Source organism: Pelodiscus sinensis, chromosome 10 (assembly GCF_049634645.1).
Source record: "Pelodiscus sinensis isolate JC-2024 chromosome 10, ASM4963464v1, whole genome shotgun sequence".
Classification (NCBI taxonomy): Eukaryota; Metazoa; Chordata; order Testudines; family Trionychidae; genus Pelodiscus; species Pelodiscus sinensis.
Genome location: NC_134720.1, coordinates 9,384,196 through 9,404,527, shown reverse-complemented (window position 1 = coordinate 9,404,527; position 20,332 = coordinate 9,384,196). Strand labels below are relative to the sequence as shown.

The 20,332-nt window shown below is 45.6% G+C and overlaps 1 protein-coding gene across 5 annotated transcripts in view; it reads left to right on the top strand.

The window, feature by feature from the left end:
* Positions 1-920: 920 nt before the first annotated feature.
* The window catches only part of LOC102447587 (glypican-5-like), a 741,836-nt gene continuing 722,424 nt past the window's right edge, over positions 921-20,332 (top strand). For 2 of the 5 annotated variants that reach the window (XM_075937485.1, XM_075937484.1), the window contains exon 1: positions 924-1,822. In XM_075937485.1, coding sequence (XP_075793600.1) covers positions 1,390-1,822 — 433 coding nt within the window. In that variant the 5' untranslated portion in view covers positions 924-1,389. Of the gene's footprint in view, positions 1,823-20,332 lie in introns of all 5 variants that reach the window. The other 3 variants (XM_075937486.1, XM_075937487.1, XM_006125190.3) reach the window with 3 other exon arrangements.

Here is a 20,332-nt window from a genome sequence, read left to right as displayed (position 1 = left end):
ATGCTTGGGATTCTTCCGTCCCAAGTGCAGGACTCTGCACTTGTCCTTGTTGAACCTCATCAGATTTCTTGTGGCCCAAGAGTTTCTGTCTTTGGCTACGTCTAGACTGGCATGATTTTCCGCAAATGCTTTAACGGAAAAGTTTTCCAGTTAAAAGCATATGCAGAAAAGACCGTGGATTGGCACGGACGCTTTTCTGCAAAAGCACTTTTTGCGGAAAAGCGTCCGTGCCAATCTAGATGTGGTTTTGCACAAGAAAGCCCCGATCGCCATTTTTGCGATTGGGGCTTTTTTGCGTAAAACAATACCGCCTTGTCTACACTGGCCCTCTTGCGCAAATGCTTTTGCGCAAGAGGGCTTTTGCCAGAACGGGAGCAGCATAGCATTTCCGCAAGAACACTGACAATCTTACATGAGATCATCAGTGTTCTTGCGGAAATTCAAGCGGCCAGTGTAGACAGCTGGCAAGTTTTTCTGCAAAAGCACCTGCTTTTGCAGAAAAACTTGCCAGTCTAGACGCAGCCTTTTAGTATACACTTTCCTTGTCTGGAAAAACTTTCTTTAAATTGATCCTACTCAAAGGTCCTTGATAGTGGAAGGGTGTAGCTGTGGTTTTATAAACCACAGGGACTGTCAGATGTTTTGCAAAACTTTTTAAAAAGTTCCAGTGACTCTGAAGACCAGCAAGCATGCCTTTCTCCTCTCTCCCCCTTTTGTCTGCTCAGATAGCTCCACTTCAAAGCTGGCTAACCTCTGGCTCCTGCTTTCACTTTAACTTAACCCCAGTGGAGAGCTATCTGTTGCCCCGTCCTTGTACCTGAGTGCCATGCATTTTGCATGGCATACAGAACAACTTACATCTAAACAATACTAAATACTTCGTCCCTTAGCGTCCCTTCCAGCGGAGGATCTCAGAGCGCGTGACACAGACGTGAGGTTTCAAATCGACCATGGGGATCGCCTCCCTTTGCGGTCACAGAGAGGGAAGTTGAGGCAGAAAGCGGAGAAGCGGCTGGCTCGTCTCAGGGCCGGCCGGAGAAGCCAGTGGCCGCGCCGGGACAGGTGGGAGCCTCTCCCCGCTCGAAGCCCTGTGCCGGACTGCGCTGCCAGGCCACGGCGCTCCCTAATCGGGGGTAGCGGAGACTGCTCAGCGTCGAGCCTAGCCTGAGGCCGGCTCCGTTCTCCCGCTGCTGGGCGGGGGCGGCCCTTTCGCTCCGGGGGGAACCGAGCAGCCCGGCGTCTGCTGTCGGGAGCTCTCTCCCCGCGGCCCGCTGGGGGCTGGGCGTGTCGCCCGGCGCCCCTTGGGCCCGCTCGGCAGCGGGCTCGCCACTAGCTGCAGGCAGGCGGCTTTAAAGGAGGCTCCCCGCAGGCTAATTATAGCGCAAGCCAATGAGCAGTTCGGCGGCGCCCCTGCCTAGCGAGCGGGGCTGGGCGGCAGCGACGAGCGCCCGGCGCCCTCCCTCCAGGCAGGCGGCAGGACCGCGAGCTCGGACGCGTCGGCGAGCTCAGCTGGGGCCGGCGCTCGGTGCCCGAGCTCGCAACTTCTCCCAGCGGCCAGTCCCGTGCCGGGCTCCGAGTAGCGGGGCGGGGGCGCTGCGGTGCTCGGCTCGGCTGTGCCCCGGGAAGGTGGAAATGGCCGGGGGCAGGAGCCCGGGGGTCTGGCGGCGGCGGCGCTTCGGGCTCTTGCTGCTGCTGGCGGCGGCCGCGGGGCTGGGCGGCGGGGTCTCTGCCGCCAAGTCTCCCAGCTGCCACGAAGTGCGGACGGCGTTTCAGATCCGGCAGATCGGTCCCCTCAAGCTGGTTCCCGACGTGCCCATTGCAGGTCAGTGCTGCCCTCTTAACCCTTCCCCTCCCCAGCCCCGCCAGCCTCGGACAGAGGCCGAGCAGCACCAGGGTCAGCCTCGGGCAAGGGGAGACGGGAGGGCCCGAGAGAGGGAGGGTGGGAGGATGCAATGGGCTTTGCGTAGGGGCTGCTACCGGCCGCAGTCGGGCAGAGTGTCCCCTTTAAGAGCTGGTGCAACTTTCCTCCTAGTCAGCTCCGGGCCCACGTTGGGCTGGTGGTGCGGGTTCCATGCAGCTTTTCTGAGTGGACGAAAGGGCCGGGCTCACGGGCCACATGGGGACCAAGACTGAACTACACTTACACCTAAACAATACTAAATACTTCGTCCCTCAGACTGAACTACACTTCCATATCGCTGCAAACTTTCCTGAATGTCCTGACTCGTTTGCACGGTGGAGACCACAGTTCCCTTCACAACAGCAGCTGTGAGCGTCTCTTTGCTGGGATCCTGTGGCTTTTAAATGCGAAACAAAACCATGCACTGTTGTGGAAGTTTGAGAAAGATTGAAGACAGGGAACAAAACAGGAATGTTTTCAAAATTCCCTCACATCTAACAAAACTAGACCCTCTTTATCCTGGACAGTTTTGGTGGTCTGCTTCTTCCAGTTCGATTTTACACCCACTGTGCTTATGTAAACCACCCACCTTCTGGGTGTGCTGTACTGTCCCCTGTAGTGGCACCAAGACCACTTAAGGAAAGAATAATGAGTTTGCTCTACAGCATTCTCTGAGAGCCAGCTGGCTTTTAGCTCAAGCAGAAGAGGCTCATGCACTAAGCTCCAGAGAACCCAGGTTTTGTTACACAGACCAGCATTACATTTATTGCCCAAGAAGCTGTGATTTCAACAGACATCCCAAAAATAACTGTGGCTCTCTGGATGGGATCAGACTTTCAAAGACTCTTGGGTACCTGCCACAGAAGAGAGTATAGGAGGGTAGCAGCAGTTTAAATTTATAGAGTCCAATTATCTCCTGACCTAATCTCATTGGAGAATTTGACCCATACAATTTTTGTGGAACATTTTATAGCACCAATTTTTAACTAGATCACAGGTAGGATTAAATTAAATACATTTGGGACACATTAAAATAAAAGGAATTTTTTATAATTAGAAATAGGTGCACTTTTGCTGGTTACATTTAAAAAAATACATCTGATTTCACTAAAACATGTAAAAACATTATATACGAATTTACTGTTTTTAACCATACTTTTAACTTAAAAAATCTCAACTTTATGATGTCTGGGAAAGACTTATGACTGGAACATGTCTCATAATTTCTTACATGGAAAATGGACTAATAATTGTGACATAGGGAGCTCTTACAGCCCTGGTCTACACTAGGGAGTTATTCCAAAATAACTCCCCTTATTTGGAATCAGAATTGGAGCATCCAAACTACCAAGCCTGTTGTTTCGAAATAATAACTCCTGCTTTCCATGAGGAATAATGGTTATTTCGAAAGAGCAGTAGTGTGGATGCTCCCCTGCTGCTATTTTGAAATAACTACTCCCCAGAGTCATTCAAATTAATTACGCCCCAGTGCTTCCTGGGGCTGTAAGTCAAGGTAGTGCGTCCACATTAAGGGTGCCTGCCTCGGACTAATTTCGAGGCTTCCCTATAGTGTGGACATGCTACTTCAAAATAGTTATTTTGGGAGTTGTTATTTTGAAATTTTGAAATAATTTCCTAATGTAGACATGCCCATAAAGTATACATTTTAGTTTGTTTTTTTCTTTGCTTTCTCTGAACAGATGTACTCTAGCTTTCTGAGTCATGGTCAAGATGAAATAGGAAAAAGGTTCTGCTTAGCATGAATAAGGGGCAACATGGAGGTACAGAATAATAAAGAGAACCTAGGTTTTACATAGCTAATATTGTATCTGTAATATTTATCGCATGTACATTAATGAATGGCCTAAAGACTATATAAAGAGCTAGGATCAAAAGGCATAAGGATTATCAAGCCTTATATTTAGGCTGTAGGACAACTATTAGCTGCCTATGGTTAAGAAGAGATTAAGGCTATAGACATGCCATTGCATAAATGTTTGGTTTTTTTTTTTTTAATGCTTTCTCTAATAATTTGGGGCCTGATCCAAATCCCATTTATGGGAGTCTTTGAATTTCATCTTAACTGGGGTTTGGATCAGGACTCTGGACTAAATGGCCACTGAGCTAAATGGACTGTTTTGTTATTGCAACTTCATTGTTTGTAACCCATTGTGTGCGCCATGAGTGCAGGTGATCAGTTCCTTCTCCTTTGTAAAGAGCTTTGAGTTTTGTGGATAAAAGTTCTGTATGAAAGTTATGTATTTATTATTTGATGACACAAAGATATTAATAAGAGCAATGCTTTGAAAACTTGAGCTATTTTAGTAGTCTCCTGGGTTAGTGAAATACTAGACACGAGGAGCAGTAAGCATTGCAAAAGGGTTTGAGGGATAAGTATAAAAGGTAATGAAATGCGTGATGAGATGTGGCTAGACACACCGTAGATTTTGCTTCTTAAAATTTGTGCATTATCTTTGCAAAAGAAGCATTTATTACACCTGTTTACCTGCTGCTAGATTGTGATCTTCTGGTCTGTCCCATATAAAGCAAGGCTCATACGTGTATCATCCCAGGAGCAGACCAGCAAATGAACTGTGACCTGGAACACTCTAATTCTTCTCTTACTCCTTGCATGCTCTAGGAGTGGAATAAGTTGCTTCACCCTGTTTTGTGGAGCAGCTTCTTTCCTCTTGCGTGACCAGCAGGCTACTCTTTTCCTGGTGGATCTGTCAGGGCTCATTGCACAACCTGTTCCTCTGCAATGGGGAGTAGCGAACAAGTAGCACCTGTTTGTCACACCGTGGCAAAGTCACAACCTGGAAGGGCTGGGAAAAGTAAGGGCAGAGGATGCCTTAGTTCCAGCCATGCATGGGACTATCTAACCCATAATTGTTTCAGAAAGTTTACACGGTAGTGGATGACTGTCTCTGTGGACAGAAATAAAAAAACCTCTTTCTGAAGGAAACTCTCCAACCATAATAGAAAGATTGCCTGTTTGCTTTCCATTCTTTCAAGAAACTCCTACCAACACGGGAGAAAGGGCTGTGCTCAGAAGGAAGAGTTGGCCTGTTGCTATGCCCATGCACAGTGCAGTTAGGTTTTTCAGTGAGTTTAGGGAAGGTTTGGCTCAATCTGTTGGGAAGAGAGAGAGCCTTCATAATGTGCTAGGTTCACACCGAATGTCTCATCACTTATTTTTTAGAATAGCTACAGATGTTTGAAATGTAATGTGCTTTTAAACTTTGCCTGACATGGACGTTTCTCTTTAATTTAGTAGGGGGATAGAAGAAGTGCACAAAGGGCAATACTGATCTTCTCTGTGCATTAAGTGTTCCCAACTCCTCTGAACTACTTAACAGTATCTGTTAGGCTATAAGGCCTATTATCCACTGTCCTGTTCATTAAATGGTATGCTATTTCCCAGTACATCAGTTCTTCATTTGGTTACTTTTTGTATTTGTGGGGTTTTCTTCCCTCTAGCAGGAAACCACACATTATTTTTACATAGACCAGCTTTTTTTTGTTTGTTGTTCACATTGTGGTATCATTTCCAGGCCTCAGACAAATTCCCTGCTGCAGAGTCTACAATCTAATTAGACTATGGCCCTGAAAAGGTTTGCCACATCAGACAAAGGGTATGTCTAAACTACATGGCTCCGTCGACGGAGCCATGTAGATTTGTTGTTTTGGCAAAGACAAATGAAGCCGCGATTTAAATGATCGCGGCTTCATTTAAATTTACATGGCTGTCACGCTGAGCTGACAAACAGCTGATCAGCTGTTTGTCCGCTCAGTGCACTAGTCTGGACGCTCCCCTGCCGACATCAAAGCCCTTTGTCGGCAGCCCCGGTAAACCTCATCCCGCGAGGAATAACGGGGCTGCCGACAAAGGGCTTTAATGTCGGCAGGGGAGCGTCCAGACTAGCGCGCTGAGCGGACAAACAGCTGATCAGCTGTTTGTCGGCTCAGCGTGGCAGCCATGTAAATTTAAATGAAGCTGCGATCATTTAAATCGCGGCTTCATTTGACTTTGCTTATGTTTCTAATCTACATGCCTCTGACGACAGAGGCATGTAGTCTAGAGACAGCCTAAGTGGCTGAAATTATCTGTTCTGAATTGTAATTTATATTCAAGCTTACCCTTAACACACAATAGGAGCAGTTATAGAGGGCCTAATCCAACATTTATTGAAACCAATGGAAAGAGTCCCCTCAGTCTTCAGTGAGTCTGGCTCCTGCTTGCGACCACAGTTAGGGTATGTCTACACTACCCTCCTAGTTCGAACTAGCGGGGTAATGTAGGCATAGGGGAGCTGCCATTTTTAAAACCCCGCTGGTTCGAACCCTGTGCAGCGCGGCTATATGGGACACGAACTAGGTAGTTCAAACTAGGCTTCCTAGTTCGAACTACCGTTACTCCTCGTGAAATGTTCGAACTAGGCTTCCTAGTTCGAACTACCTAGTTCGTGCCCCGTGTAGCCGCGCTGCACGAGGTTCGAACCAGCGGGGTTTTAAAAATGGCGGCTCCCCGCTTATGCAAATGAAGCCCGGGAAATTCAAATCCCGGGCTTCATTTGCAAGTGCGGTATGCCTACATTACCCTCCTAGTTCGAACTAGGAGGGTAGTGTAGACATACCCTTAGATAGTTCTGAATCATGGCTCCTTTTGACTTGGCCAGCTGTAGATGTCTGTTTTCTTATAGGCATCATGGCTGAGGTGTATTGTGATGAACTTTTTAGTTCAGTTCAGGGAAGGTTTGTTTCCAAACTGTTTTCTCAGTAAGAGGCAACTGTGTCGTTTTTTTTTTTTTTTTTGGTGAAGCTTGTGAACAGATGTAACAGGTCCAGTCCTGCCATCTGCAGGTTGTCAAGTATTTACTACTAGTAGAAGGGAGAACTCTACTCACCTGTAGAAGTATGGTGTCAACACCCCCCCCCCCCCATCCCACCACTGAAATAAAACGTTTCACTGTGCTCATAATTTACTCACTCTGGGGAAGCTGAGAGACGGAATAAGATCCATGTAACAAATGTTAGTCAGAGAACTGGAAGGAAGCTCGAGAGATCATCAGATTCAGTCACCTGCACTCATGCTGGACCAAGCACCATCTAACTGCTAAACGTGTTACTGAGAGGTGCTCGCATACTACTGTGCAAAAGAGCTGAACAGAATAGCATGAAAAATCTGAGCTGCATTGTTGCATATCAGGCTGAGGAGGGACACCTGGGGGAAATATTTTTCCTCTGAGTAGTTCCTGTTAAACTAATAAGAAAACTATTTTGAATGTCCTAAATTACTTTTTAAATTACTCTTCAGATCCTTGTGTGGTAGACATGGGTGTCGTTCCACTGAAGTCAATCATTGTAGTCCCTGTTAATGATTTCAGTGGAGCTTTGGAGACTTGCACCATCTGAGGATCTGCCCCTTTGCTGTATCTGCAGCACACACACAAGTCACTTCCTGAATGAAATTCAGTTACATGGCATTAGAGGAAGGGAGCCTGCATGCTGCACAATATTGTGGAGAATGGAAATTTTTGCCCAGGAACATAAGAGCAAACCACTCCTTTATGAAAATACGTATTCAACTCCTTAAGGGCTCTTCACTGCAGAGAGAGGTCTGTGTGGGCCAGATGCAAAATGTTCTCATTTCATTGGCCCTGGAAAGCTTTGCCACATCAGAACAAGTGTCTGAAATTATTGGTTCTGATTTGCAATTTATAATCAAGTTTGCTCTTGACTCTGGTATATGCTGTTTTGGGTTCCAGGTCATCAGTGATGGAGTGCCATTGAAATCAATAGCATTGCACCAGGGACATAGCTGAGGAGTTGTGGCTGGTGTTGAAGTCTGATTCCATTAAAGCTTAGAAATGAAGCAGCTGTTTCAGCCAAAGCTCCCAGATTGTACAATGTTACCTTCTCCTATTTAAAATTCATGTGTACACTGGGTACATATTTGTTGCCTTCCTAGTGGCTAACGGCAGTGGTTCCCAACTGCTCTTCTGCTTCCCCTTCCAGTAGGGCTCAGAGCACCTGGCTGCCCAGGCCAGTAAATGACAGTGTGGGGCCATGTGCCAAGCACCATGGTTCTCTCTAAGCTGTGCGCTTCTGCGTACAAAGGAAATTTCTACCCCGCCCACCTCCCAAGCAAAGCCATGCAGCAGCTTTGCAGGAGGTTCACTTGGGCTGCTGGGGCCAAAGGAACCACATGGCTGGCTGGCAGGTGGGCAGTTGCTTCAGTTGGCTGGAGCCGAGGAAACCACGTGGCGAGCAGGCAGGCAGCTGTCCCAGCTGGCTGGGGCCGGAGGAACCAAACAGCTGGTGGGCAGGAGGGGCAGTGGCTACTCTGGCTGGCCGGTACTGGAGGAACTGCATGGCAGGAGGGCGGGTGGCAAAATAACATGTGACAGCTTACAATTAATTGTCATAATTAATTTTCAAACACGCATATTCATTATTTACTGTAATTAATATGCAAATGTGTGCTGTTCCCACAAAAGTTTTTTTTAATGAATTTGCTGGTCTGCGGTATAAAAAAGATTGGAAACCACTGGCTTGAGGCATGTGGGCAGGGGACTTCTGGAGGTCTCTTCCAGTCCTACTAGTCTATGATTCTATGAATCCTGGCTCAGACTTGTGCCATATTTGGTAAAGCTCTAGTAGATAAACATTTCAGTAGATCTGGCTGGCTTCTCTTTCCAGCTCTGCTGCTGGATGACCTTGAGGAAGTAGCGCCGTACTTCAGTTTTCCGCACTGTAAAATGGGGATAGTGATAATTCTTTGGTGAAATGCTTTGAGCTCTGCAGAAGAAAAGCAGCTTTAAAAGAGCAAAATACTCTGCCTGACTGAGAGCATTCTCTCCTGAGGTCTCTTCAGGAAAGATAGAAAATATGGCAAAAGACCAGCTTGGCTTAACAAGGAGATCTTGCATGATCTCAAAATAAAAAAGGAGTCATATAAAAAATGGAAACTAGGACAACTAACAAAGGATGAATATAGGCAAGCAACACGGGAATGCAGGGGCAAGATTAGAAAGGCAAAGGCACAAAATGAGATCAAACTAGCTACAGGCATAAAGGGAAACAAGAAGACCTTTTATAAATACATTAAAAGCAAGAGGAAGACCAAGGACAGGGTAGGCCCACTGCTTAGCGAGGAGGGAGAAGCAGTAACAGGGAACTTGGAAATGGCGGAGATGCTCAATGACTTCTTTGTTTCGGTCTTCACCGAGAAGTCTGGAGGTGTGCCTAACGTAGTGAATACAAGCAGAGAGAGGGTAAGTTTAGAAGATAGGATACACAAAGAACAAGTTAAAAATCACTTAGGAAAGTTAGATGTCAGCAAGTCACCAGGTCCTGATGAAATGCATCCCAGGATACTCAAGGAGCTGATAGAGGAGGTATCTGAGCCTTTAGCTATGATCTTTGAAAAATCATGGCAGACAGGGGAGATTCCAGAAGACTGGAAAAGGGCAAATATTGTGCCCATCTATAAAAAGGGGAATAAGAACAACCCAGGAAATTATAGACCGGTCAGTTTAACGTCTGTCCCAGGGAAGATAATGGAGCAGGTAATTAAGGAAATCGTATGCAAACACTTGGAAAGTAATAAAGTGATAGGGAATAGCCAGCATGGGTTTGTGAAGAACAAGTCATGCCAAACTAATCTGATAGCTTTCTTTGAAAAGATAACGAGCCTTGTGGATAAGGGAGAAGCGGTGGATGTCATATACCTAGACTTTAGTAAGGCATTTGATACGGTCTCGCATGATATTCTTATTGATAAACTAGGCAAATATAACTTAGATAGGGCCACGATAAGGTGGGTGCATAATTGGCTGGATAACCGTAGTCAGAGAGTGGTTGTTAACGGTTCTAAATCCTGCTGGAAAGGGATAACAAGTGGAGTTCCTCAAGGGTCTGTTTTGGGACCCGTACTATTCAATATCTTCATCAATGATGTAGATATTGGGATAGAGAGTACTCTTATTAAGTTTGCAGATGATACCAAACTGGGTGGGGTTGCAACTTCTTTGGAGGATAGGGACATAATTCAAAATGACCTTAGCAAGTTAGAGAAATGGTCAGAGGTAAACAGGATGAGGTTTAATAAGGAGAAATGCAGAGTGCTCCACTTAGGAAGGAACAATCAGTTCCATACATACAAGATGGGAAGCGACTGTCTAGGAAGGAGCATGGCGGAAAGGGATCTAGGGGTCATAGTGGACCACAAGTTGAATATGAGTCAACAGTGTGATGCTGTTGCAAAAAAAGCAAATATGATTCTAGGTTGTATCAACAGGTGTGTTGTAAGCAAAACTCGTGAAGTCATTCTGCCGCTCTACTCTGCACTAGTTAGGCCTCAGCTGGAGTACTGTGTCCAGTTCTGGGCGCCACATTTCAAGAAAGATGTGGAGAAATTGGAAAGGGTACAGAGAAGAGCGACAAGAATGATTAAAGGTTTAGAGAACATGACCTATGAAGCCAGGCTTCATGAACTGGGCTTGTTTAGTTTGGAAAAAAGAAGATTAAGGGGGGACATGATAGCGGTTTTCAAATATCTAAAAGGGTGTCACAAGGAGGAAGGCGAAAATTTGTTCCTCTTGGTTTCTGAGGACAGGACAAGGAGTAATGGGCTTAAAGTGCAGCAGGGGAGGTTTAGATTGGACATTAGGAAAAAATTCCTAACTGTCAGGGTGGTCAAATATTGGAATAAATTGCCAAGGGAGGTGGTGGAATCTCCCTCTCTGGAGATATTTAAGAACAGGTTAGATAGACATCTGTCAGGGATGGTGTAGACGGAGCTTGATCCTGCCTTGAGGGCGGGGGGCTGGACTCGATGACCTCTCGAGGTCCCTTCCAGTCCTATTATTCTATGATTCATTCCTCCAGCAAATTCCTTCTTGGTGTCGCTACCTCCATAGCAACCAGAGATTAGACTAGATTCCTGATCAATAGGAGGATGAATTTGAAATTCTCTCATCCCCCAGCTTCTCCACTCTGAGGCAAGACAGGTCAGGTAAGGCAGCAGTTACTCCAGAGGCTGCACCCATTTCTCTGCTGCCTCAGAGTTATAGGATAAGTGACTCTTCATCCATTGCTTTTCTTAGCTATCATTTCATAGGTCTTCAAGTTCCATCCTTCCACCACAAGTGTGAACCTCAGCAGGTATGTGGTTGTACAAACAGGCAGGACTTATGTTTCTATAACAACATACCAGTGGCAATATGTTCCTTTCTCTCCTTTTTTTTCCTTCATGTCTTCTCAAGTCTCTAGCTGACATGAGACCAGCCACCCATTCTGTAATCTCTTCCTCCCCCCTGGTGCAATCCATATGCAGAAAATCTGCCTAAATGTGTTTAGTTCCTCCATAAAAATAGAATTTATTGCTGCTTCACAGCTACATGGAAATTTTCAGCATCTTATCTCTGAGCAATATCCCCAGTGATTTTTGTGGACATTTGGCACAGGTGAGCAAAACGTGTTTTAGTGATTGAGATCAGACACTTCTCTAAATATAACAAAGGAAAGAAATCCAATAGAACAAGCGGAGGATTGATGCCAGGCTCTTATCCTCAGGTTTATCTTCCTTTTCTCTAGCAAAAACAGAGGAATTTGACCAGCCCCTAGTGTTAAAAAAAGGAAAAAACACATGGTCCCATAGTTGAAGTCCATAATCAAATAGTTATAAACATCCCTCAGAAATATAAAAGGAAGTAATTAGTGTTTAGTTATCAATTTATTGCCTTTCAGTCGAGTTGGGGACCCATTATGGATGTTGATCAATTTGGGGGAGTCTTCAGAGAAGAGCCACAAAAATGATTTAAAAGATTAGAAAACATGCCTGAGAGACTTGGGGAACTCAGTCTATTTAGTTTAACACACACAAGTTTAAGGGGTTATTCCATCCCAGTCTGTAACAACCTATACGGGCACCAGATATTTTAAAATGGGCTCTTCATTCTAGCAGAGAAACATTTTAGCATAACTCAATGGTTGGAAGCTGGGAGACTGGAAATGAAGGATATATTTTTCAAAAGTAAGTGCAATTAACCTCTTGAATAACCTGCCAACCGCTACAGATGAGACTCTATCTCGGATCAATTTTAAATTCCAGATTGGATGTATTTCTAGAAATTATGTCTAAGCATTAGTCTGGGGAAGTTCTATCACAATGGTCCGTTCTAGCCTTGGAATCTATGAATCTATAAACTGCCTTAGATTGTTTTGAAATTTTTTGTCAGGAGATGCACTTTGGATTTTCAGAAAGGCACACTTTCTGAAATTAAGCATGACTTTTCTGGGGATGATATCCTTAGCCTACATCCATATCCCTATTCATATTTGGAGTTCATGATTAAAAATAGACCACTACATTCTGGACATTCAGCCTGAGCAAGAGCTACTGAGTGAAAAAGGGGTAAGAAAGCTCAGGAAGACAGCTGACTGACTAGGTAGCATTTCTCTTCAGGTTCAGAAAAGGAACTTTATAACCCTTCGTGTTCAAAACTTCAAACAGACCTAGAAGCTGTATAGAATTGCTCAGATAGTAGGGAAACTTAGTGGTTCTGGTCAGTAAATGAAAGCAAATCCAGCTGTCTCTGTCTTTTACTAGCCGGGGAATAGGCTTGGAAATGCTTTTCTTTTCTCTCTAGTTAAAGACATGATAGTCCCCTCTGTGGGACATTTCTAGCCAAAGAACATAGGGATGTGAGAAGACATGTTCTTAAAGTCAAAATGTATGAGAGCGCTTTAACTTACTGCTTTCATGCCATCATTATGCCTGAGAAGAGCCATTTTCTCATGTATAGATGTGAAGATAATGAACAAAGAAGGTCCACACCCATTTTGCAGAAATTTTCACCTGCTTCCTCCTGCCCCGCTGCCCATGTCTGCAGGAGTCCCAGCAAGGAGCTAGGCCTCTCCTGTGGACAGGGGCTGTAGCCACCAAGCAGCCCCTGTTTGAGGCAGCCAGGGATGGTTTTATGGAGAGGCTGCTTTGGCCACTGTGAACAGAGCACTGGCTGCCATGAACAGCGGTTGCTCTGGCACCAGCCCTTGTTTGTGGCAGACAGAGCTGTCTGCCACGAACACGAGCTGCTGGACTCAGCGCAAGCCAGGGCCCAGCAATCCCAGCTCGCGCTGATCACTACATTTAAAAGGCAGAGTGGCAGTGCAGGTGGCTGCCAGAGCCAGCACAAGCTGGGACTGCTCGGTCCCAGCTCGAGCTGGCTCCTGGAGCTACCACCACTGCAGCTCTACAGCAGGGTCCTATTGACTAATCATATAGTCATTATAATTTGTATCGACTATATGATTAGCCTGATAACCGCATTTTAACATCCTTATTCCAGAACCAAATTTCTCAGGTTCTTCAGATGAAGATTCAATGTATCTAGACTTCATATCTTTCATTAGATGAGACTTCTCTGCCAGACCCAATTCCTTCTCCAGAAACAGTGGAAGCAGATAACTTCAAATTCATCCTGTCAAGAAGGACATGTTCATAGGCACTGGATTCTAGTCCTTTGTTCTAGATACTTAGCACTCATTAAAACTGGTGGGTACTGGATGAGTTTGGAAGAATTACCTCACAAAGATTTTAATAACAACTTGATAGATTTCATCACAGGCTAAGATGATTTATCTGCCACCTGTCCTACAGGCTCTCTAGTTTCTATTGAACTTACTTATATTGATTATCCTAAGATCTAGTTGTTCTAATAGTGTACTGTATCTCACACTCAGAACAAGTTTACAAAAAAACCAAGGTTGCATGACATAGTCCTTTTAAATGCTGCTTGTTTCTTTACACTAGCTTTCACATGGCAGAAGTTGACCTGGTGGTAATGATGGCACTAATGTTTGGGATTTTTTTTAATCTACAGGCAGTAGAGTAAGTCTTTTTAAGCCTCCTTCTACTTACAATAATAGATTTTCTACAAAAAGCGGCTGCGCTAATAAAAAGGCACTAATATGACAAATGGAAACATGGCTCCCATAGTAATAGGTGGTATGTAAATAAATAACATCAAAATTAGTAAGACCATATATGAGAATTAATCATGTAAACTGGCATGAAGCTGAGGATCATAAAATGCAAAGATATATGTAAAATGTACTTAAAAAATACTGCAGACTTTTCTCTTATCTATAAACAAACATGTTTATAAAACCTATAGACAAAGTTCAGCATGTTGCAAAGACTTTGCAGTTAGAGCCCCATTAAATGAAAGCATAAAATGACACGATAAAAACATGTGCTTAATAATGCTTCATAAGGTACTCATCCTCAATCAGTATAAAATACATCTGCTTCTATGGGAAAATGTGTTTTGATGGATCAGAATTAATTTCCTAACAGCAGCCAAGTCTGTGACACAATGACAAGTTATGCCCAATCTTTCAATCTTGTCAGTCAGTTGGATTAGATATCCCTGTTTAATGTGATGGAATCATCTTAGTTTACATATTGTATGTGCTCTAACTACCTCTTAATATGAATGAAACTTGTATATCCTATATAAAGTACATTTGTTGGAAGCACCACTAGAAGAAACGATTTATAGGCTTCACCTAATATATAACAAATTATCTTTTTCTGTGAATAAAGAAAACTGGGAACAATGGATTGTCACCAAGTCCTGCTAAGCAGTTGTGGCCACATGCTGTTTTGGAAGTGGGGGAATTGCTTAAAGTAGAGAAATGTTTGTGCATGATATTTTATATTTGGCTTTTTAAAGCAACTGTTCTGTGCCAGACCAAGAGCACAGTTCAGATGGTTAGCTAATTCAGACATAAGTGTGATGGAACTACTGCTGCAGTAGAAGGGGTTCATGGTGGTTTCTAGATCTGCATTTAGAAATATATAGTTGGTTTTCCACCCGTAGTTGGTTTTGCTGGTCAGATATAAACGTTTTTATTAATAATGATATCCAGATTAGTACTTCAAATGCCCTTAGGCCATGTCTACACTATGCAGAAGATCGAAGCTGCTGCAGTTTAGGGTTCAGGGTTTAATTTAGTGGGACCTGCTCATTTGAACTGAGACGGCGCCCCCATCCGTGCCGGTATTCCTGTTCCTCACAAGGAGTAAAGGAAGCCATTGACCTCCTGCTTTGTCGACAGTGATTTAAGATACTGTACGTCAACTCCAGCTATTTTGTAATTAATGTAGCTTAAATTGCATATCTTAAATTGACCTTCTGCTCTTGTGTAGACCAGGCCTAAGTATTTAGCAAACACCCACGTGATGCAGGATAGTATTGTTGTTCCTATTTTGCAGAGAAGGAAGTAGAACCAGGGAGGTTAATACTCCTTTAAGACTACTCAGTGGATGTGCCTAACCCATGATGCCACAGGGCTATATATTGTATAACTCAGATGTACAATATGCTAGACTCTATTGAATTGCAGTAATAGAGGTTTCAGCTTTTGTGGGAGAATGTATTATTAAAATAGGTTTCTCATTCTCACGGTTTTTGGGTATGGAAAGTTATACAGGGTGCTCCTCAGCACTATTCTATTATTCAACATTGTAATAGCACAGAGGTGGCCAAACTTACTGACCTGAGCCACAAATGACAATCTTCAGAAGTTCGAGAGCCAGGGCACCTGAACCAGGGCTTAGGGCTTCAGCCATACTGAAGGTGCCTGACATGGCTTGGGGCTTCGGCCCCTCTCCTATCATAGAATCATAGAACTGGAAGAGACCTCAGAAGGTCATCAAGTCCAGCCCCCTACTCTAGGCAGGACCAATTCCAACTAAATCAACCCAGCCAGGGCTTTGTCAAGCCGAGACTTAAACACCTCTAGGGATGGAGATTCCACCACCTCCCTAGGTAACTCATTCCAGTGCTTCACCACCCTCCTAGGGAAATAGTTTTTCCTAATATCCAACCTGGACCTCTCCCACCACAACTTGAGACCATTGCTCCTTGTTCTGCCATCTGTCACTACTGAGAAAAGCCTCTCTCCATCCTCTTTGGAACCTCCCTTCAGGAAGTTGAAGGCTGCTATCAAATCCCCCCTCACTCTTCGCTTCTGCAGACTAAACAGACCCAAGTCCCTCAGCCTCTCCTCGAAGGTCATATGCTCCAGCCTCCAAATCATTTTGGTTGCCCTCCACTGGACCCTCTCCAATGGATCCACATCCTTTTGTAGTGGGGGCCCAGAACTGGACACAATACTCCAGATGTGGCCTCACCAAAGCCAAATAAAGGGGAATGATGACATCTCTGGATCTGCTGGAAATGCTCCTCTTAATGCAACCTATGCCATTAACCTTCTTGCCTACAAGGGCACAATGTTGACTCATATCCAGCTTCTCATCCACTGTAACCCCCAGGTCCTTTTCTGCAGAACTACTACTTAACTGGTTGGTCCCCAGCTTGTAACTATGCTTGGGATTCTTCCGTCCCAAGTGCAGGACTCTACACTTGTCCTTGTTGAACATCATCAGATTTCTTGTGGCCCAATCCTGGAGCCTATCTCTGCCCTTAAGCGTATCTACCTCTCCCCCTAGCTTAGTGTCATCTGCAAACTTGCTGAGGGTGCAATCCATCCCCTCATCCAGATCCTTAATAAAGATATTGAACAAAACCGGTCCTAGAACCGAACTTTGGGGCACTCCGCTAGAAACTGACCGCCATCCTGACATCGAGCCGTCGATCACTACCCACTGGGCCCGGCCTCCTAGCCATCTTTCTATCCATCTTACCGTCCATTTATCCAATCCACAAGCCCTTAACTTGCTGGCAAGAATATTGTGGGAGACCGTATCAAAAGCCTTGCTAAAGTGAAGGTATATAACATCCACTGACTTTCCCATGTCCACAGAGCCAGATACCTCATCATAGAAGCTAATCAGATTGGTCAGGAACGACTTGCCCTTTGTGAATCCATGCTGACTATTCCTAATCACTCTCCTCTCATCCAAGTGCCTCAAAATGGATTCCTTAAGGATCCCTTCCATGATTTTTCCAGGAATCGAGGTAAAAACCGGCCTATAGTTCCCTGGGTCGTCCTTCTTCCCTTTTTTGAAGATGGGCACTACATTTGCCTTTTTCCAATCATCCAGGATTTCTCCCGATCTCCACGACTTTTCAAAGATAATAGCCAAAGATCCTGCTGAATCCTCAAGCCCCAGGTGCACTCTGGGCAGATTCTCCAAAACCTCTTCCTCGCTGTTGGGCAGAAGCCACTACTGCACTGCAGAGCAGAGGTTCTGAGCTCCTTCCCTCCCGTCTGATAGATGGGAAGTGGAGGAGGGGTCATATAAGTTATGCTTTAACAGGAAGAGAGCTGCATGAGGCTCATGAGCCACAGTTTGGCCACCTCATAATAGCATCTAAAGGCCCATTCAGTTGGAGAGTCCATCTTGTTGGGTGCTATACAAATGCACAAAATGTCCTGGTGCCTGACCCAGTGATCTCATGTGTGGTATGACCTGCTAAACTGAAGCTCCTTTGGGGCAGTAAGTGTCTTTATTTCTCATCTTGTACAGCACCAAGCACATTGTTGGCATTTGACATATTAGTACAGGTTGGACCTCACTGCCCCGGCACCCTCGGGACCTGACTGGTCCCAAACAAGGGGATTTGCCAGACCAGTGAAGGCCCCTCTCCTCCTGGCCTGTGGTGCCACTAGGTTAGGGCCCCAGCCCTCCGGGGCCCTCTAGATACTGCTGGCCCCGCTGCTGCACGGGCAGAGCACCATGGCTGGAGCTCTGCAGCTGGGTCTGGAGCTCTGCACAGCCGGGGCTGGAACGGAGGTCTGGGGCCGGAGCTCAATAACCACCTAGCTGCACAGCCAGGGCTGGAGCTCCATGGCCGGGCACAGAGCTCTCTGGCCGCTGCTGGGGCTGGATCTCCATGGCCGCTGCTGGCACCAGAACTCCCTGCTGTGCCACCCAACCCCCTAAACACTGGGTTGCCGGTGCCCCCGATGCACTCCTGCCTTGCCACCAGGCCTCCCTGTTCCTGGGCTCTGTGGTCCAGGAACATCCATGGTCCATGTCTGACCACAGATGTTGCCAGACCAAGGAGTTCCGGTTAAGGGAGGTACAACCTGTACACGACCCTCGTTTTGATGTATCTTCATTGTGTGCAAACAAACAAAAGAGAAATTTCAGAGATCCACATTTAGAATCTCACAGTATCAGGTCATGGTAGCTCAGCACATCCCTAAACTTTAATGGCTAAATGTATTCATTATGTCAACAAGGACCCTATTCATGAAGGGTCTATTCTCCATTCATTATGCATGCATCATTCCCATTAATGCTACCGAGGATTATGTTTGCATAGTCAGTAGGAGAATAAAGCTTATGTTTACATATTGATACATGCGATTAGAAAAGACGTTTTGTGTACTATGCACAAGAAGTGAATCAAATCTTTAATAAATGCCCTAACTTTTAAAATCTCTCTTTACTTCATTAAATATTGGTTTATCATGGAAAACTTTGAAAGATTCAGAGTTCTAAAGGGTATCTGGACAGTCAGTAAATACAAATATTACTATGATGTTGTTAATGGGAAACCCATGTGGGAGCTTTTGGGTGTCTAGTACTTTGGAAATTCAGCATACTTCATACATCAAAATAAAGACCCAGGACCCTAACTTTGGTACCGAGTTTGGAAAAATTTTGAGTTGGATTAATAAGGGTAGAGTCTATGTACATTAGGGGTATTTCCATATACAGCTGTCTCACGTACCTGACACATTGAGATTCTTCACTCTTTGGGGCACATCAAAGCAGGATAAAGAAGCTCAATGTTGTCTGAGAGAGCTTTTCAGTTCTGAAAAAGTTCTTCAATTCATTACTGTTTTCAACATGGATGATATGCAAAGCCAGCATTTTTGTGTGTTTTCTTGCAAACTATCCTTGCTCATTTGCCTTTTGAAAAGACCTGACTTTACAACAGCTACATGTTCATTTCCACTTAGACTTGAACAAAGTAGCAGGATATTGGCACAGTCTTTCCTTTTGTTCTCTGTAAAGATGGAGTAAAATGAGTGCTGTGCAGTGAAAACACTACACTTGAAAACGTTTACAGGCCAGATCCTCAATAAATGTCCATCAGTGTAGCTCCATCAAAGTCTTGTCTCCAAAACTGTTTGCCATACATATCTGTCCTGGTAGATGCCTGTAAAAGGAGAGCAATATGTCTATCAGAAAATTACAGGTTTAAGGCCATTGAACTCAATGGAGTTATGTTAATTTACACTAGCTGAGGATCTTTTTACAAAGGTTAATATTAGACTAAACATTTCTTCTTGTGCATGGTAGACAGGTTATAGAACCACTTACCAAATGTACATCAAATACCAGATTTAATAAAGCAAAACTCCCAAGCTGCTTCAGTCCCCCTTTGTGGCATAGTGAAAGAGAAGAGGATGGATACCCAAGAAACACTATTCACAAAGGGCCACATTTATGCATGTCTCGTGAGTGATGCTCATGAGAAATGCAGCACGATAACATGAAGCTGGAGTGCTGCAGGTGCATGGAGATGGCTTGAGACATTGTTTGCACAAGGTAGTATGGTATAGCCCAGTGGTCCCCAACACGGCGCCCGCCGGGGCATTTATGTGCGCCCGCCTAGCGCTGCCCCACTCGCACTGCTGCCGCGCCACGCCGCTTGTTGTTGATTTCAGCCCCTCCCCCCATCTATCCCCTTCCCTCCGGCCTCTTGTCTAATCAGCTCCAGGAGAGCTCGGGAGACCCCCCGCCTGCTCCACGAGGAGCTTGGACCCTGGCGCAGGCAGCACCCCACCCAGCGCTGTGCCTCACTCCTGCTCCCAGGTGTTTGTACAGGGCTGCCAGCCAGCTGCACTACCACACCAGCCCCTCCGCACTTGCGCAGCACCCCCGGGAGCTGCTGGCCACAGAATCCCTTGCAGCGGCTGCAGGCGAGCCCTGGCCTGGCGGCTCCTCTCTCTCCTCTTGCAGGGGAGGGGCGCCTGCGGCGCCCCGCTTCACATCGGGGAAAGGTGTGTACAGCTGCAGAGAAAGGGAAGGTGGGGGACCCGTGACACTTTTCACCTCTCCCCCAGAGTGCTCCGACATTTCCGCGTGTGCTGTGGGGAGGGGACACAAGGATTTGGTGGGGAGAGGGAAAGGAGACGGAATTCAGTCATTGGGGAGAGGGGAGCAAACTGGGTCTGGTCGGGATCTGGTTTGGCTGGGAGGGAAGAGGGTACAGGGTGGATCAGGTGGGGGAGAGAAAGGGGGGGCTGGGTCCAGTCACTGAGAGGTCGGGTTTGCCTGGGAGGGGAGAGAAGGTGGAAATTGGGTTCCGTGCGTGCATGGGGAGGAGCGGGGGGAGTCGGGATGTGTGTGGACAGGGATGTGTACGGAGGGGAGACAGGACGTAGGCTGGGTTTGGCCGGAGAGTGTGGTGGGAGTCAAAGAGAAAGGGGCGCTTT